Genomic DNA, 19,284 nt, shown 5'->3' on the forward strand with positions numbered 1-19,284 from the left:
ATACCCTCTATAGTGGAAATGTACGAAAATGGCGTCGGTATTCCGAATCTTAAAGTTATTTAAGTGAATTGTTAATAATTATGTTTAAATTGTGCTTTTTAGTGTAACACTTTTGTGTAATTTTTATGAAATAATATAGTGACTGTGAAATGGAGGCGGTAAAGTCGTTTAATTCTGAGGTAAATACCATTTTATTTGGCCGCTTTGGTAATGTGACATGTAGGCATTACGGCTACTCTATTAATAAATCTTATTGTCAACTTACTCTCTATAATAATATTTTTTACAAATGGAATGAAACCGGAGCAAAAATTATTGGATTTAGAAAATATTTATTGCGCTATCGATTAAACTTTGGTCTAAAATTATGTCTTATATTAATCGAGGAGTACCATATTAATCGATTTCAAAGAACATAGTTTTTATTTATTTCACTTTATTGATTAACATATCTTATGTATGCGATTACAATACGTATGTAAGATACAGATATATAGTGATAATTTTTTTATCCTCGACTAGCACTTATGCCTTGTTGCCAGTTTATCTTTTTTAGCAGAAATAAAATTGCAATTTTTTTCCAAACAAGTTGAATCTCTAATTTTAGTACTCAGTTATTTAGAATAATTTCAGTTTAATATTAAATAAAATGTGTTTGTAGCTATCCTCCTTATATGAGGTGAAACCTCCTATTTCCAAGGCGAAAATGACAGCCATCACAAGGGGTGCAATCAAAGCCATTAAATTTTATAAACATGTAGTTCAAAGCGTTGAAAAATTTATACTGAAATGTAAACCAGAGTATAAAGTTCCAGGACTATATGTCATTGATTCTATAGTCCGACAATCAAGGCATCAATTTGGGGCGGAAAAAGATGTGTTTGCACCAAGATTTGCCAAAAATTTACAACAAACTTTTATCAACTTGTTCAAGTGTCCACCTGAAGACAAGGTAAAGTATATTATATGAAATTTATCGAAATTAGAATTAGTTTTATGTAATTATATATATACATATATATATTTTTTAGAGTAAAATTATTAGAGTCTTGAATCTGTGGCAAAAAAATCAAGTGTTTCAAGCTGATGTAATTCAACCGTTATTTGATATGGCTGATCCAAACAATCCAATTCATCAGCAAATACAGCAAGATCTTCCAATTCAACAGAGTAATGGTGGATCTGGAGTACAATCAGCTATAAAAGGTTGGTAAAAGTAGATATTAGTAGGAACTTCTATTGCAATGTGCCAATGAATAATTTTTTGTGAAATAGAATGTTTTTCTTTTTGGGTTGATGGATATATGTAGATTTTTATCATCAATATTTTCTCTAAGTAATATTTTATAGTTAATTAATTAATTAGCTAATTGGCAAATGGAATTCATTTTAGTAATAAAATATTAAAACCATTAATTAAGTGATTATAGTGTGATGTTTAAACAATTATGTTAAATATATATTTCAATTTATTTAGTTTAAATAATTTTCATTTTTAATAATTTCTTTATTTCACAGTAAGTAAATGCATTCATACTTTCTCAAATCTTGATAAGATGTTGTCTGAGTGTAGTTTCTTTTGGAATTTTTATAATGTCCTTATGGTTTTTTTACATTATTCAACATTAATCAACACATAATAATAACATTAAATTAATAAATACAGAAATAATTTTTAAGCCCTTGAAGTTATAACATTATTAGTAAATTAAGTGAAATAATGTGATTTTTAATTTGTTTAACTTAATATTCAGTAAATACTTAAGTGTCAATATAAAACTAGTAGCATTACTCCAATAAGCGGTTAAAAATGTTGGTCCATTAAGTTTTTTACAAAAGAAATAGTTCTTCAATTAGAGTTAAGTTAATGAATTTGCTTACATTGTTCGTTTTTTCCACATTTTATACCCCAGTCAAAATAAACATAAGGTAAGCTTTTTATAACGATGTGCTGGAGGAAGGCTTGACTGGGGGTCATCTAATGGTAAGTCTTTAGATTAAGCTCACCAAACTCACTTTTCCGAATGTAACTAAAAATGTAACTGTAATGTAATTTTATAGAAAATTGAGTTTGGATTATGTAGATTAAGTGCATCAAAAAGTGACATTCTTAGGCGGAATTTTTAAGTTTTATATATACATATATGTTTATATAAACGCCCATTTGGCACATTGCGCAGGGCTTGGCTCTCTCTAAATCAGTTGTTCATGATAGGTTCACCCGCACTGCAAAGAACCCCGACCAAGGCGAACCAAGCGACCGACGGAGTGGCGTCAAGTTCGGTTAGTTACCTCAAAGGACTAGAATCGACACATAGAGTGGACTATGGGACCATAATTATGTTAATTACAACACCTAATTGGAAAATATCCCTTATTTCACTCTTATTAATAACTTTACATAATACCTTGTAAGATCTCAAGATGATCGTTTTGCATTTGTTAGATTGTTATATAAAGATAGTCTGGAAGTTTTATGATTTGTATAAAATGATTATGAAATATGTTATATCTAACTGGTTATATGATAAATCTAGAGTTGCGATGTATTAGTAGTATCTAAGGCAATTAATCCTATTTACTTATTTAAATATTAGCTGATATTTTCACAAGTATTACATTTTATTATCTAGTGAAACATATTGAATTATTATAGTTTATTCGAGCTATTGCATTGATATTGTTTTAACACTTATTTGATATTTTTAAAATATCAAAAGATATTTTTTTCATTTTAATTAAAAAAATCCAGAAACTAATGTTCTAGAAAAGTCAAGGACGCGCGTTTCAAACAGAGAAATAGGATATTTGTGCAGTCAGATTATAGTTTTTAAAATTGTCTTTGTTTAAACTTCCCAGTACAGAATTCATAAATGTAATACTATAGTTGGTTTAATTTAATGTCACTTTTCATGAAAAATAAATTATTTTTCATGACCTTAAATTTTCCAGCTTTCTAATTTATATCACTTGTATTCTTAAATATGTATTAACTTACTATACAATACTTTTGAGAAATTAGCTTCCAGGCTAAGTTACTATAACATTTTCGTTGCGACAATATAACTGTCATGAACAATTGGAGCCAAAGCCTAAGAATGCCATTTACATTGATATTGAAAATGTACTTTAAGTAGTATTTGTAGACAGTAATTCCGTTTTAAACTTATATTTGTGAATATAAGTTATGATTAATGGTAATTACAAAATCCATAATATTTTTATGAAATATTTTGAATGCTTAATTTTTCCAAAAAACAACTGTTAGGAATAATGATATTTCACATTTAAAATGTTTAATTTCATGCCTTAATTTATTCAACATTTCGCGTTGTATTATTTTATTGTTTCACTTTCAGAATCTTACCGAACCCGTCCTACATCAGTTACAACAACTTCAGCGTTTGCTTAAAAAAAGCGCAGACGCGGGAAGACCGGAACAAGTACATTTTAATAAAAAGTTGCTTGATTTTGACTATGGAGATGATGAAGATGAAGTGAATCCAAGTCCGAGGCCTATCCAGCAAGGCTTGGATTCCGTTGCCAATCTTCTTACTAATCCTGAAGTACTTAGACAGCTCCAAACTTTACAGAGTACTATTGCCAGTGCAGTGCCTGGTAGCCAACTTGATATAGATGCTGAAAAATTGAAGAAATTACAAGAGATGAAATTACAGGAAGATGAATTTGACAAACATTTAGCGCAAACGGTTCCTAACCTGCCTTTTGCATCAGAATGTGAGTTTAAACCTAATACCCAACCGACCATGATTGGTGGTCTTCAGTTTATACCACCTGCCGGAGATAATAGTCAGATGTCTCAAGCGTATGATATGTCGATCTCGCAACATGATAACAGCGGTGGTTTTGGAGGAAGCCAAAACAGTGGAACTGGTAATGATGTTGAGGTAGGATAAGTGAAGTTGTAGGGCGTGATTTTAAATTGATTGAAAACGTTTTTAATATAGGTAATAACATTAGACCCTGATGATTCTCATTCGCCATCGGAAGATAGATATAGCAAGAGAAGGAGAAGTCGTTCGAGATCCCGGGATCGTAGAGATAAAGATAGGGATAGAAGGAGGAGATCGCGATCTCGTTCAAGAGGTCGGAGGCATAGATCTAGGTCACGTGATAGAGACAGAAAAGATAAAGATAGAAAAGATAGAGAAAAGGAATCTGAACGAGATAGAGAAAGGAAAAAAAGGGGATTGCCTGCTGTTAAAAAGGAAAATCTTAGTGGTATGATTTATTTTATTCTTAAAATATTTTTTTTCTTACATGATTTTTTTAGTTTGTAGTACTACATTGTGGGTGGGTCACTTGTCTAAACTGGTACATCAGGATGATCTATCCAATACTTTTGGGGAGTTTGGTGATATTGTCAGTATTGATTTAATTCCCCCAAGGGGATGTGCGTTTATAGTTATGCATAGGCGGCAAGATGCAGCACGTTGTCTTAATAAGTTGAAGAATCACATGTTACATGGAAAAGCAATTACTGTAAGATACATTAATTGCCACCATATATAATTTTAAAGTAATTCATTTATTATACTTTTAGTTAGCATGGGCTCCAGGCAAAGGTGTTAAGGGTAAAGATTTAAAGGATTATTGGGAAAGCGATTTAGGAGTGTCGTATATTCCATGGAATAAAATCAAGCTTGACATTGATCTAGAGATGTTAGAAGATGGTGGTATGATTGATGAAGAAACAATGCCACCATGGATGCAAATGAAAATTGAAGAAACGAACAAAAAGAAAAATGTTTTAACAGATAAATCATCTTATATGATGGGCGGAGGTATATAATTCTGATTTATAATTGTATACTTAGTTTTAATTTTGTATATTTTAGCAGTTGATATAGGAAAAGTTCCAACCCCTACTATTGATACAAGCCAACCCCCTCCTATACCTGGTACAAATCTTCTTCAACCACAATTGTTACCTCTTGTAAATCCTTTCCAATATAATAACAGACTTTTGGGAATAATGCCAAATATGGCTAATATGGCAAATTTACCTATTGGAGTACCTCCACCTAATATAGCTTCATCAATGATGCCAAATCTTGGCTTAGGACTTAATTCACCTTTCCAAGGTATAACTTACTAAATTCACTTGTAAATAACCTTAATTTGTTTAAAATTGGTAGGGCCACCTGGTTATGTACCTCCTCAATTATCAGGGATGGAAAACAAACCAACGCCACCACCTTCTACGGATGCAAATTTACGTAGTTTAGGAGAATCGTTAATGAATTTAGCAGGACAATCTCTTACGATGCCTCCACTTACGATGCCACCTATAACTCAGCCCCCACCACCGCACAATGTAGAAGATAACATGGATATTGAAATGGAAGATGCAGGTAATTGTTTTTGTAACATATTTTTTACTCTAAGATGTATTAAACTGTTTTTCAACCAGGTCATCATGAATCTAAGCAAAACATGGCTTTAAATGATCCATTACAAGCATCAAGTTTTGGTGGTAGACGGGATGACGGTTCCAATAAACGTGATACTAGAGACGCACGACGTGATGACAGAGGAAGAAGGAGGAGTAGGAGTCGGGACAGAGATCAAAACAGGTAATTAGTTAATCTACATAATGTGATTAAATGACTGATTAAGTTTATACTGGATAGAGTCAATTATTATACATGCTCAATGTCTATACTTTATTTATTTTAGAGATAGAGATAGCCACAGCAGCGGTAGAGATCGTGATAGAAGAGATAGAGATCGGGAATTTGGACGAAATAGAGATAGAAATGATAGGGATCGCGATCGAGATAGTCGTGATAGGCGTGGTAATGATAGGGAACGCCGATGGGGTGGAACAGATCGACGCGATGGGGCTGATCGAAGAGACGGACTTCATGATAGACGCGATGGTTTTTATGATCGAAGAGATGATCAGCGTGACAGAGAGAAAACTTTGAATGACCGTTTGAAAGAAATGGCTGGTATGAAGTTCGAAGAGCCCCCACCAAATTCAAAAGACCGCAAGCTGTCTGAAGGTACGCGGAGTGGTTCCAAGGAAGACTCTGTACCGTCAGGTAAAGAAGAAAACATTGATGGGACCGATGAGAAAAAGTCTAATCCAAATGAAAAGAATGGTGATACTGTTGGGTTTACCTTTGAATCTCCACCACCTCATGATTTAATTCAGGACGGTATGGGTAAGATAAAAATATGTGTTTTTACCCTAAATAAAAACTGTTTTTCCTTGTTATTAGGATACCGAGGACCACCTCTAATGGGTGACGCGGAACCTTATGGACCGCCTATGAGTGAACGTCCCCCATTTGATAATCCCCCACCCTTTGGTCCATATGGGCCAGAAGGGCCCTCTTATATGGATCAAGGCCCACCATTCGCTGATGGAGGGTATGGCCCCTATGACATGGATTCATATGGTCCAGGTTATGGCCCTGAATTTGGTCCCGGATTTGATGGACCAAGATCAAAACGTGGAGGAAGACGCGGAAGAAGAGGTCGAGGTAGGGACGGGCCAGATTTCTTCCCAGGGCGAGATGAGTTTGGTCCTCCAATGATGCGTGGCGGTCCCGAATTTGCACCAAGAGGACCACCACCTTTAAGAGGAAGAGGATTCTTTGGACCTAGGGGATTAAGAGGCCGCGGTAAGTATTTTTATTTATTAAGTTAAATATGTATAAAACAATATTTTTTAGGAGGCATGCCGTTTCGTGAAGGGCCTCCAGGCGTATTTAATCCAGGTTTCGATGGGCCTCCTGAGTTTTTCAGAGGTCCACGGGGTGGTGTACGACCTCCATTTGATGATGCGTTCCATAGAGGACGAGTTGGCCGCTTTAGAGGCAGAGGTGGTCGCGGCCCAGAAGGATTTGAGGGTGCTCTACCATTCGGAGATGGGCCTCCTGGCTTAGAACTTTCTGAAATTCAAGAAGATGTGACTCCACCAATAAAACCAGAAAGAACTCGTTCTCGTTGGGGAAACGCTGATGAACATCAAGACCCAGCTCAAGAAGGCCATGTTGAAGAGGAAAAAATAGAAGAACCTGTTAATGAGGAAACAGGTATTTATAAATTTGTATTATTGATGACAGTACTAAACATAAATTTAAACCCTCAGGTGATGGTGCAGGTACTCCTTTAAGAGATGAAGCTATTGAAGAACAACCTGCAATAATAGAAGATGGTCCACCAGGGGTAGATGAAAATTCTATAATAGAAACTGCTGTCCAATTTGAAGAAAAAAGTGAAAAAGAACTTCCTCCAGAGCCAACAGAAAGTGGCCAACAAGATTCGGATCAAACAACAGAAGAAACCATTACAGAAAATGAAGGTTAATATTATTAACAAATTACGTGTAGATTTATTAAATAGTGAGTGTTGACTGTTGACAATGGGGTTTGTATTAGAGAACTAAAATAATTTAAACTTTTATTTAAAACTTATTGTTTTTAACTGTCAATACTCTTTTTTATAATTATTGAAATCATTTTATTAGTCTTTTTGTAGATATTAGGGGCCTCTGTAATTGACTTTATCTATTTTATTTTGAGTGATATATTAAGTTTTATGGGCCATTTTAATATAAATATAAAGTTTTGTGTTTGATATTGAGGAATATTGAATAATTAGAATTTTTTTATAATCGTCAAATTAGGCCCATGCACGTTTTTTTGTATAGACTTTTGTGTAAAAAATTTCTAAAGAAATCAAGTTCACCGGGTTAAACAAAAAAGAAGTCATGAAAATGCTATTGTAACAGTCATCAAAATAAATAAAAATCTATTTATTATTGAGAAGTGTTTTTAATTCCATCCCATTTTATAGAATACAAATTTGAATGTCACTTAAGAATGTATCTAAATATATTACAAAGATTCCTGTTTATTATAACTAAGTGGTAAGGCAAAAATTAATTATCTAATACTTTGTTTTATACATAATATTTATAAGGCTTAAGAATACACTAATACTAATGCAGTTCAACAAAACCATTATTCTGATTTAGGAGTCTATACACTAAACAAATAATTATTGAAATTTATTATTGTAACACAGTTCTCCATTATCATCATATAAATCGACAGTAAAAGGAAATATGCTTACTAATTTCACTAATAAATTTGTATTTTTCAGCGTTTCGCTAAGCTGTTGAGGGAAATCATTATCGGTAATTTTGTGTTACAAATTGATTCTTTACACTCACTTGATCAAGGAGGTCGGAGGTATCTAAGTCATTTTGAATATTAAGCTGCGCCTCCCAAGTTTGCTGGGGTTCTTCTAAAAATTCAATAGGTATTGATCGTATATTTTCCAGTGCCAATCTTTCAACATTTCCATAATCAACATATAGTACATCAACTTCTTCAAAATTTAAATTATCTGTATTAGATATCCGTCCTCGATACCAAATTCCGTCTTCAGAAAATTTAGCCAGGCATGGCTGATTTAACTGAATGTCTAGAATGATATTTTTTTTTTGTATTGGATATATAACAAATATATTAACTACCTTTAAGAGGAGGAAATAATTCCGCAACATTTTGAATTTTAATAATCAGATCAAATATATTAGGAGATATATTATCACCAGGAATTTTCAAAATTACTTTATTGTGACTTAAAAACCCAGCTACTTCTAATATTACCTAAAAATATATATGTAAATTTCATATACATTTATAGTATAAACATTTTGTATGTATATAATTTGTGTTCATTGTGTTATAATTTATATCTCGAAAAATTTACCATCTTTCCTTCTAACATTTCTTCAGGAATAGGTGGTTGTTTATAAACCCTTGAAAGATACTTGTATTCGTTTTCTTCAAATATTCCTATTGATGTTTCAGTTTCTGTAAGCTCTATGTCAACAGTATCTTTCATACTCTGTGTAGGCAATAAAATGGCATTTCTAATAAATGTGGATATTAGTCTTGTAAAATATAGAATATGGAATCTAACCACCCTCTAGGCTATCAAAATATTTTTATTGATAACATAACACACTTCACTTACCTTGATAGATTAGGACATATATCTACTAACTTATTATTAATATATACTCCATCAGAGGTGTAAACATCTACTAAAGGTAATTCAACTTCTAAGGGGCCAATAACAATAATTTTACACCAATCTGTTATCAAAGAATGGAAATTATCATAATCTGACAAAAGCCATTTATCAGTCATTGAATACACTTGGTCTAGTTTTACTTTAGTAGCAAAACTATTATATTCAGTATACAGAATTTCTTTATAGAGAACATCTGGTGATACTTCATGATCACTTCCAAAATCTATCATAAAAACGGAAATTTTAAAATTGCTATTTACTTTCAGAACTCTCCCTCTGTACCTAAATCAATGATTCTAATAAGTAGGACAATATTGTAATAGCTTATATAGTTTACCAATTTCCATCATATTTTATAGTACATAATTCATCAGCTTTCCAATTGTTACTTTGTTGCTGTGGAGGATTGTTATCAAAGTACTCTTTTATATTTGCCTGCATTTTTTCATATAATTTGTTCATATTTTCATCTCGAATAAAAAGGTGACCTCCTGTTTCTACACATGTGACTCTAGCCTAAAAACAGGCATTTAAAATTTATTTTTGTTATATTAACTTTCACTATAAATACATAAAACTCCTTTTTGGTGAGTTGAAATGGAGGTAACCAACTATCTATATACCCTTCTGTTGTGGTACTACTGTTTTGTGTTATTGGAGAAATTATTTCTTTATATACAATTTCATTAATTGTCAAATCCTCAGTGCTAAATAATTCACTATCACTACTGTTGCTGTTAATGGAATTTATACAGCAGGTATTAATTACCCCAGTGATATTTTCAGTCTTAAGTTCTTCAGTTTCTTCTAAATTCTAAAATAAATGAATAGATAATATATAATCATAAGACATATTATATATTACCTTCAACGAGTGATCTTCAGTTTTTGCTAATTTTGGTGATGCTACTGTTTTTACTATTTTATAAGCAAAACCTAGTTTAATCATAATCTTATTGATTGAATAGAAATTGGTTATGTCAGGATCTAATGGTCCTCCTTGAATAACCTCGCTATACCTTTAAAATTGATAAATTAAAAAAAAATACATAATAATAGCTGAATCACTAATGAATATATTCTAAGCAATTTAACATTCTCCACTGAAACTTACCACAAATGTAATGGTAGTGATTTCTTCTTTAATCTACTTGCGTCCGTTTCATTTTCAATGGTACCATATATTCTTTTGTGTTTATGTAGTATTTTCTAAAAATAATATAGAAATTTTATGAGATTAATCTAATTATATTAACAAAAAAATACCTGCAGAGATTCTATAGATGTTATACTCCATTTGCCTGTATCGCCCGCCGGATTAATATTTGCTAAATGGCCTTTGATTGCAACTGGTGGGTATGTCATAAAATATTTATTATATATGAATATTTTGTTTTTTGGTAAGTATACATCTTCGGCCTGGAAATTATAGAAATTACAATAGCGATTAAAACAATAAATTTTCATTATTTCACTTTATAATTAAATAAAACATATAATAAATGTTAAATTACTTACTTTGTCATATAAATTGACTTTGTAGTCATTACTAAGTACTTCTACAATTTTACCACGAGTATATTCTTTCTCTAACTCCACTACACACATTTCGTCTACATCCCAATATTCTTTTTCGATCTGTTCTTGATTGTAATGAATTTGTAGCTCTTTATACATCTTACTGTCTCTGAAAACGTAATTATATTAATACTCAACCAAAATCTAATATACATACATAAAAACCTCTCGCTAAAGGATAAAAACTTTATCCAAAAAGCGTCTGGACTTTCAACTTTAAGGACCTGTAGTTGTCGTCGCTCAATGGTTTTGTCTTTTTCAAGTTCGTCTTCCGAATCGGGATCTGATATTGCTTTCTTAAGTAAGGTTGTAAAAAAGCAATCTTCTTCAAAAAGGTCAGGCTCGCTACTATTTAAACGCGGCCACTCTAATTGCGATGCGCTATAAAGTATTATGTAAGCCTTTATATTAGGACACTATGTTAACATAATTACATGTTCCCAGTGCTGTCAGCAAGATTATTTTCCACCATCATGGAGTTCACACATAAATCTACACTATCAGATATATCAAATAAAGCTACGCTAAGCTGGGGAGACAATTCGTGAACAACCATTTTCAACGGTGTTTGAGAATTATAGTATAATTGCAGCAACTTATTGGAACTTTCATGCCATGTATTTTCCTTATTGTATGGAGCTATGTGAGCCATTTTAACACTAACAGCCAGGCACTCTAATTTAGTCAGCTGTTGCGGAAGCGGCCGTAATTGATCTGAACGTACAATAACACTACAACCCCAATCTACCAAATAAACACACACTTGATCCATAGTTAAATCTGTATGTTTAATAAATGCTCTATGATAGTTTAACCGTATCGGGTCTTTATACTCGGCTATAACATAAGTACCTATAATAAAAGGCAACTATAAAATAAACTAGAAAGAAGATTAACATACTGTAAATATATTAGGTCTAGTATTTGACATTAAATTATTTGCGATGAAAATATAAAATGTTTTTGAAACAATTCACTTGTAGACATCTTTATAAAATTTAGTATTTAGCAGAAAGAAAAACATATGGTAAATATGGAAAACGATAAAGCGCAATTGTTATATGTAACAATTGGCAATTTATTACTTTAATCAGCTTGATTTTTAAAGAAGCTTTAAAATATATGTACAGTTCTATCTAATTTTGTTGTTGTTCTTTAAGATCAAACCGTAACTTAAAGAGCCTTTGATGGACGATATCCGCACTAGCGTACCACATATAAATATAAAATTTGACACAGGTTGAGATTTTGTCAATAACTTTGTTTTGATATGCTTAGATTATATTGATGTTTGGTGATTAATTTCATATTGGTGATTCGTATATATGTAATATCATTGATATCAATGTGGTTCTGACAAAAGGAGTAGCCCTGAAGAAAAAGTTGCATAAGACCAAAATGAAACGAAAAGAAAAAAAAAAGAAACTTTATGGAGTATATATACTTTTTTATGATTTTATAAAGGTGGATCACATACTTTTTGACTTTCTGTAAACTGCTTACTGTGTGTGCTTAAACTAAAAAAATCTACGCAAATTATCAATTAATTTCTTTACTAACAACACTCTCTTTTCTCAAGTTACGATGAAATTCAAAACTGTATTCGGTTTCAGTTTTAATTTAATCTTTTATTGTCCGCATGCGATTTTCTCACTACGCTAAACTCTTGAATAGATTTTATTTCCAAGTACGGCTAATTTAATGTAGGATCTTCAAAATATATGTGTGTATGTTAGATACTAATAATAATTTCAGTATTTAAAGACCTTTCTCTGAGCACCTTTATCTTTAATGTCAGAATACCTATTTTCAACAAAAGGATACAAAGGATTATTTTTATAATAACCACTTATTTTAATATAATCATCTATCGGGAATTATTTCTGATTAAATACTACATCTAATGCTTACAGTATAATTTACTTACCTTCCAAAGGAATGCAAACTTCATTTTTAACTGAATTGTAAGACATTTTTAATTCCTTGCACATAAGATTAAAACTACTCTTATTTTCTTCCTAATATTAATGAAACAATTATAAATTATCAATTCATCTTCTTAAAAGCAGTAATATAATGAGCTTGGAAAAAGTAATTTTCGGTTTTTAATGTTTTCAAAGCGAATTTTGATACTCCCGGATACTGATATAAATTTCAAACACTAATTTGTGTTGTATTGGAAGAAAACGTGTTTTCTATAGATCAATTCTATACCAAAATATTGACTTTTTTTTGGTGTAAGAATTGTTTTATGACCGGTTTTTAGTTTTGCAGTAATATCGGTAAATTGTGTATTTCTGTCTACTTTGATATGTTCATGTGATAAGAACTTCATCGACTTTTCAACGATTGATTAGCCGGGACGAGCATATATATATATATATATATATATATATATATACATATATATATATATATATATTTTTATATATATACATATATATATATATTATATATTTATCACCGAAATCCCAGAAACGAAAACGAGCAAACTAAATCTGATGCTGGCGTTTATTTAAATACTCATTATAAATACTCGTTATTCAAATACTTAAGCACCTCATAATTTCCGATGAGTTGGATTGCATTTGTCTTTTTTTGGAAGTAGAAAAATAAAATGTAACCTTCCATAAAAGCCATTTTTAAAACACAATAGCTTTTGACTGATGAATTATAATTGGAATGTGCTATTAATAAGTATATAGAATGATATAGTTTAGAGATATGCGACTTTAATACCACCTATCAGGACAAACCTAAATTACTTTTTCCTTAATATTCAGTTGTACTTACCAGATGAACTGTAACATTATATGGATCCGTTATATTAGCAATTACAACTCGTTCTTGTTGATTTTTTGTAAATTTTTTAGTATTCGGAAATATTTTACTTTGTAAGACAATGTTCTAAAAAAATTAGAAACAGTAATTATGTTCTTGTTATTGGATCTCTATAGTTACTTTATAAGGTGGAGATCTATTAAGTAGTGAGTGAGAATCCTGGGTAGAGTTATTTTCTGTTAGTGTTAACTGTCTGTTTTTGAAGAAAATATCAATTACTGAAATTATACCTCCATCTGAGGAATCTACCATTAAGTCCACTTCACGTAATCCATTATTTATACATTTGATAAACATATAAACTTCTTTACTAGAATACAATCATTAGTAGTGTGAGAGTTTTTTATTTATAGTGTCAGTCAAATTATTTAACATACTTCTTGGTGATAGTTCCAAATGTATAATGATCATTTTTATTCCAAGTTATATCCCTATTGTTGTGCAACTTACATTCAATGGCTAATGGTTTCCACAGTACAAGAAATGAAGGAAGTTCTCTAATACTATAGATGAACAAGAAATATAATAATTAGTATTATAGAGGCTATGAATGCAATATATTGTGCATTATATATCAGTATTCCATGAGATTTTTGTGATGAAAGAATTATTAGTTTAAATATAATTTAAATTTCTTATGAAAATAATCTTTTAGTTTAACACAATAATCATACCTGGAGATATCAACAGTCTGCTTCATTCCATAGTCAATAAAAAACATTTCATAACTTATGTCATCATTGTTCATTATATTAGCCACACGGGCTCTGCGCCACAACTCTTGTTGTCCAGATGTATTTTTATAAAGTGCTAAATAAAGACCATCTGAAAAATGCCTAAATATAGAAAAATATATTTCAAAATATATGTTTATTCATACTTATAAGAGGTTCTTTTACATTAGAGGAACACCCAACTTTAACATAATTTTCAATTATATCATTCAATCGGTGCAGTATTGATTGGTCCTCTTTCAAGTGTACAAAAAAACTTTCTGTTGAATTAATATGTTGCACTATAACTTTTCCTGAATTTTAACAAAAAAAAATTGAAGGAAATATAACTATTTAAAATTTTATATTATAGTTATTTATATACAAACCACTGTTTTTGTTAACATCCTTAGATTTTTTACTTCCTAATATGTCTCTGAGCCCACCAATAAGTGATTTTATTTCATTATTAATTTTCTCCACCTCATAATCATTTGCTAAATCATTTTTAGATATCAATTTATATCGGGTATTTATTGGCTTATTTAACGTAAAAGCTTGTTCTAAATATTTCTCCATTAATGGATCAGCAAAAAATCTATAAAATTACCTAATTAATATTCCAATTATTTGACATTAATCATAACCACATACTCCATATTTTTAACATTATCATCTGATACTAAAAATCTAGGAATTTCATGAACATTTCGGAGCTCACTCAGTGCTTTTTTGAGATTGACCTTTTTCTCTTTAGCAGTACACATTAGAAGTTCTGTAAGCTTACTAACATGATTTGTTAAAGATGCTTCTATAATTTCTAGGTCACTAAAATGAATAATTTTGTTAATATAATGTACTAAAATATCTGTCCATGTCATCGGTATATTATGTTGTAACTTACCTTTGTGCGCATTGATTTGTTTCTAATTCACTACATAATTGTTTCTCTATTGATGACATTTTTGCAATAAGATTACAGAAATATTGATGAATTTGATTTTTGACAGAGTCATCTTTACATTCAGCTAGTTCTGACAACTTCTATGAGAGAGGTTTTTTTTTAACATTTATTGTATATATTACAGTGTTTTGTTACCTTCTGACAGGCCAGCAGTTGCTTCAGTACTTTTATAGCATCTTCTTTTTTCTTATCGAATTCATCTAATTCAGTTTTGGTCTAATAAAAAGTTATAATATCAATAAAAGCTATAACATCTTTTTAATAAATACTTCTCGTTACTTACAAGTTTCCACAAAGTCTCCCTTTTATGGGTTGAATGACTTTCAATAATACAATAACAGCAGACTTTCTGGTCACAATCGTTGCATAAAAATTCATTTTGCATATTTGAATGATGAATACAAAAATCAAGTTCAAATGAATAATTAGGTAGTTTTCCTGATGGTTCTTGATGATGAGATATTAGTTTTTCAGTATTTATATATAAAGAACTGTCTTGGCAATCTTGGCAATAAATAGCTAAAATTTTAATTATTGTTATGAGAAATAATTATATTGATACTATATGACCAACTTTCTAAAATAATTTTATATTTATTTAATATATAAAAACCTTAATAAAGTTGAATATCGATCACTATACCTACCCAGTTGTGGAATAGTTGATGTTTTTTTAAGAGAGTTAGATACAAATTTAATACTGTGTGTATATTGCGATTCATTAAATAAGATATAGCCAATAATATAATAATTTGGGAGTAAAACAGATTGAAGATCTTTTGGAGTAGTAATTGATCCTTTCTATTAAAGAAACAAACAGATAAATAGGCTAACTAAAATTAACAGATATGTTACCTGATCTAAATTGGTAGCTCTGTTACATATAGGACAAGTAACTTCAAAGTCTTTTAAATTATTATAAATACAATCTTGACATATGGTATGATTACAATGTAAAATTAGTGGTACTTTTCCAGTAATATTTTTACTAGGACTATCTGAAATTCAATGAATTCAACAAAGCAATTACTTCTTTATGTATAACACTTACATCTACACGTAAATCCTTTTTTGCATTTAAAGCAAAAATAAATATCAGGAGATATAATTCCTTGAGGTTCAGGTTCTGTTATGTTGACTGTATTGGTTGGATTATTATAATTTTGTGGTGGTATTGTCTGATTTTTATTTTGTTTATATGTCTTTTTATGTTGCATTTGACTAACATTATAACTTGCTGTTGTTGCTATTCCTGATTGTGTTGGGTCACCCCACATTTTTAATATTCGATCAATTCTTATGCTTAAATTTTTACAACTAAAGGACTTTTTCTATGTACAGGAAGACTCTAAAAAAATAAATACTTTCAGTACATCTTAGCCATCTATAGACCACTTTGTTTACCTATGTAAACCTACTATTGGTTCGGTTTTGTTGGCGCCAAAATTTGAAATGGAATCCCACCACTAGAGGAGCTTTACAGATAATATCTACAGGTTTTGTATTTACGTACCAGTACTAACGAGATGCGGGGACTTGAAACGCTTAATTTTAGCGCACTTTTTATCGTTGATTAGTTTATTTTCCGTAAATTAGTTGTATTTTCTGATAAATCCCAAAAATGTTATTCAGGACAAATTGTGTAAAATTATTACTAATAATTGTTGGATATTTTTTAGTGACTGGTAAGAAAATTCAATATTATAAGGTGGTTATTAGAAAGGTGCGTTTGGTTGAAGATGCGCAATTTATTAGATGTCAATTTTTAATGCTATTAATAAATTATAATATATATTGAAATGTAATTTAATTATATTTATCTATTATTATAAATCGCGTAACTTTTTATATAAGAGTAAAAAGATTTAATCTCATTAAAAAGTAATCGCCACAGTGTCTAGCAACTCGTTGGAGGAAAGAAAGTTGAATAGTGCCAAGCCTACTCGGCTTTTCTTTGATATATTTAAACGTGAACTCGCAGCCTTAACCCAATTTTCGGTCATTTAATATGATTGTATCAATGATACTTTTGAAATTGATTATATGATTATGATAATATAGTCTGATGTGTCCTTTTGTATTAAAATATATTTTTAAATCTAAAATGAAGTATTAATATATTTACATATTTATATTAATACTTCATTCAAGATTTAAAATTACAATTTTTTTGAGAAATAATTCAATAATTTCTTAATGAAATTCAAAAGTCATTTATTGCAAACACGATATAAATAGCACTAAACAAATATAAGAGTGGTAAGAAATCATATATTATAACTGTGTTTTTAAATTATTAGGAGTAAATGATGATTATGGTTAATTAAATAACATTGAGGATAATATTTAGTTATGGGAAGCATCTTCATTATATTTAAATTTTAAATATATAGCATTAAAATTTTTGTCATTTACTGACAATAACCTTATAAAAGGTGTTATGTAATGTCTTGAGGTATAATTAGAATTTTTAATATTTTGCATAACTACTTTACAGAATATAATATTGTCACCCGTGCGCCATGTTAAAAGACGTAACATTCATCGACAATACATACACAGACGCATTTCTTATGTAAAAACTAGAAAATAAGATGACTCTTGGTAATATTTTAACTGTTGTAAATGTTTTAACAAGAAACGTTTTTTAAAGGCCCAAATAATGTTTACGTTTATTCATTCATATTATATTAACTGCAATCGCAGTGCTCAAGGTGGCAGGACGGTACTTCTACAACAGCAAGTCCCGGGTTTGAATCCACTCAGGGCATAGGTGTACTTTATGTTTATGATTGTTTATATTTGGGATTTTTCATGGCAACAGACGGTGATTCGATCAACAGTTTTTGACATTACCATTATTTTAATAGTTATGCTGGAGTAACTACATGCAGTACAGTCACATTTCACTTATAAGTGATATATGGATGTATAAGTTTTAAAGACGATCCTATTCGGGCATTAGGTCAAGGTTGTCGGCTTTTATATTCTTATGATTGATTATGGTACACAAATCTGTTGGTCATGTTGAACGTCGAATTCAATTTAGAGGTTCATTATATATACTCGAAAAATTATGATTTCATTATTATAGGATAGTTTTTTGCCAAGAAGTTTAATTATTATTAGTTTCCCCTAACTCAATGAATGTTATTAATTCTAATGAATTTTCGAGATAGAGATCTCGTAATAGAGCCTTTCAGTGACAAAAATGTATTTCAAATGAGAAGTAGATATAATAACAATAGAGAGGCGGCAGTAACAGTAATATTAATATTCATTTTCATACCTTAAATCACAAAGTATAAGTTCTTTCGACAGCCAATGCACTTCATTAACACAATCGAACGTATTACCAAATTCAGTTTATAAAAACTTAAAATCCATTTTAAACTCAAAGCATTTTTCTTTTTCATTTTACTAATGAGTATTAATCGAGTTAAAAAAGAGACAGAATGAAGTCTGATGCGTCTGAACATGTAACCAAATCGGTGAATATAGCTCAATTTGTGTTAGTACTGGTCGAGACCGTTGTCATATGTCATAAATATAATAAAACAATTTTAGTCCACAAACTATTGTGGCTGTCTAATTAACCTTAGTCTAAGCCTTTTAATAAATATGCATTAGACTTACTAACAAGGTTATTTTTGTACCATTATTTTATTTACATTAGTATTTTGTTGTCAGAGTCAATATAAGCGAAAACTTAAAATTGGTGAGGCAACGTTTCATTATAAATTTTGATGACGTACATTGGCTATTTTATTGGGAGAACTATATTTGATATTCAATAATAACTCCTAACAACAGTTCTATTAAAAAATGTACTCAGAAGCATATTAGGAAATTATAGTAATTAGTAATTAAGCGAATAGTCGATAAATAGATGGTAATGACCATACGCGATATGTCAACGCTGGATTTTCAATACGCAGTTTTGCAAACATCAAAACAATGACCGGTATGACACAAGCGACCATTGTGAAAAAAATGATTCAATGGTAATTATGATCTCCTTGACACGATACACGTTCCAAGAGCACATGAGAATACAACCGTTTAAAAACGAAGCCTTTTATTATACAAGGTTTGTTAACAAAAAAA

General features: G+C 30.4%; 3 protein-coding genes across 9 annotated transcripts in view; 2 read left to right on the plus strand and 1 right to left on the minus strand.

The window, feature by feature from the left end:
- On the plus strand, nucleotides 1-7,802 carry Isha (Insulator su(Hw) mRNA adaptor). Of its 6 annotated transcripts, none has more exons than XM_076402786.1 (15): nucleotides 1-179; nucleotides 662-952; nucleotides 1,032-1,206; nucleotides 2,216-2,283; nucleotides 3,360-3,908; nucleotides 3,969-4,242; nucleotides 4,295-4,503; nucleotides 4,565-4,805; nucleotides 4,860-5,105; nucleotides 5,160-5,375; nucleotides 5,435-5,597; nucleotides 5,701-6,191; nucleotides 6,249-6,653; nucleotides 6,705-7,067; nucleotides 7,124-7,802. In XM_076402786.1, the coding sequence occupies exons 1-15, from the start codon at nucleotides 150-152 to the stop codon at nucleotides 7,339-7,341; spliced, it is 3,939 nt and encodes a 1,312-aa protein (XP_076258901.1). In that variant the 5' UTR covers nucleotides 1-149; the 3' UTR covers nucleotides 7,342-7,802. The 6 variants fall into 6 exon arrangements, with proteins under 6 accessions (XP_076258901.1, XP_076258904.1, XP_076258903.1 ...); XM_076402789.1 differs by having other exon boundaries at nucleotides 5,701-6,185; XM_076402788.1 differs by having other exon boundaries at nucleotides 4,863-5,105.
- LOC143195537 (RING finger protein 17) lies at nucleotides 7,789-16,782 on the minus strand. Of its 2 annotated transcripts, XM_076402785.1 has the most exons (28): nucleotides 16,582-16,782; nucleotides 16,229-16,525; nucleotides 16,033-16,175; nucleotides 15,825-15,978; nucleotides 15,461-15,696; nucleotides 15,313-15,393; nucleotides 15,118-15,257; nucleotides 14,868-15,041; nucleotides 14,603-14,811; nucleotides 14,381-14,527; nucleotides 14,175-14,325; nucleotides 13,878-14,003; nucleotides 13,621-13,810; nucleotides 13,453-13,566; nucleotides 12,587-12,677; nucleotides 11,094-11,511; nucleotides 10,825-11,040; nucleotides 10,600-10,768; nucleotides 10,348-10,500; nucleotides 10,196-10,290; nucleotides 9,947-10,100; nucleotides 9,653-9,895; nucleotides 9,419-9,597; nucleotides 9,022-9,363; nucleotides 8,755-8,917; nucleotides 8,516-8,651; nucleotides 8,210-8,463; nucleotides 7,789-8,151 (listed from the first exon to the last, which is right to left on the minus strand). In XM_076402785.1, exons 2-28 carry the CDS (start codon nucleotides 16,452-16,454, stop codon nucleotides 8,035-8,037), a joined length of 4,821 nt encoding a protein of 1,606 aa, XP_076258900.1. In that variant the 5' UTR covers nucleotides 16,455-16,525; nucleotides 16,582-16,782; the 3' UTR covers nucleotides 7,789-8,034. The 2 variants fall into 2 exon arrangements, 1 of the variants encoding a protein (XP_076258900.1); XR_013005551.1 differs by lacking the exons at nucleotides 7,789-8,151; nucleotides 8,210-8,463; nucleotides 8,516-8,651; nucleotides 8,755-8,917; nucleotides 16,582-16,782 and having other exon boundaries at nucleotides 9,174-9,304; nucleotides 9,364-9,597; nucleotides 16,229-16,575.
- Nucleotides 16,690-19,284, plus strand: part of Cpap1-b (cuticular protein analogous to peritrophins 1-B) — a 58,276-nt gene continuing 55,681 nt past the window's right edge. The window contains exon 1 of the mRNA XM_076402797.1: nucleotides 16,690-16,862. Within this exon, the coding sequence (XP_076258912.1) occupies nucleotides 16,799-16,862 (64 nt within the window). The 5' untranslated portion in view covers nucleotides 16,690-16,798. The remainder of the gene's footprint in view (nucleotides 16,863-19,284) is intronic.

Source organism: Rhynchophorus ferrugineus, unplaced genomic scaffold (assembly GCF_030347505.1).
Source record: "Rhynchophorus ferrugineus isolate W39M unplaced genomic scaffold, kcgeb_rfMv2 rfM4, whole genome shotgun sequence".
NCBI classification, from domain to species: domain Eukaryota; kingdom Metazoa; phylum Arthropoda; class Insecta; order Coleoptera; family Curculionidae; genus Rhynchophorus; species Rhynchophorus ferrugineus.

What these genes read in the sequence shown, in the direction of transcription:
- Isha (XM_076402786.1), top strand. Translation starts at nt 150, where the DNA reads ATGGAGGCGGTAAAGTCGTTTAATTCTGAG. An exon ending in TAAAGTCGTTTAATTCTGAG is followed by an intron (nt 180 to 661) that starts GTAAATACCATT and finishes ATGTGTTTGTAG; the next exon opens with CTATCCTCCTTATATGAGGT. An exon ending in GAACTGGTAATGATGTTGAG is followed by an intron (nt 3,909 to 3,968) that starts GTAGGATAAGTG and finishes TTTTTAATATAG; the next exon opens with GTAATAACATTAGACCCTGA.
- LOC143195537 (XM_076402785.1), bottom strand. Translation starts at nt 16,454, where the DNA reads ATGTGGGGTGACCCAACACAATCAGGAATAGCAACAACAGCAAGTTAT. An exon ending in ATCAACTATTCCACAACTGG is followed by an intron (nt 15,697 to 15,824) that starts GTAGGTATAGTG and finishes TTAAAATTTTAG; the next exon opens with CTATTTATTGCCAAGATTGC. An exon ending in ATAAAATATGATGGAAATTG is followed by an intron (nt 9,364 to 9,418) that starts GTAAACTATATA and finishes TCATTGATTTAG; the next exon opens with GTACAGAGGGAGAGTTCTGA.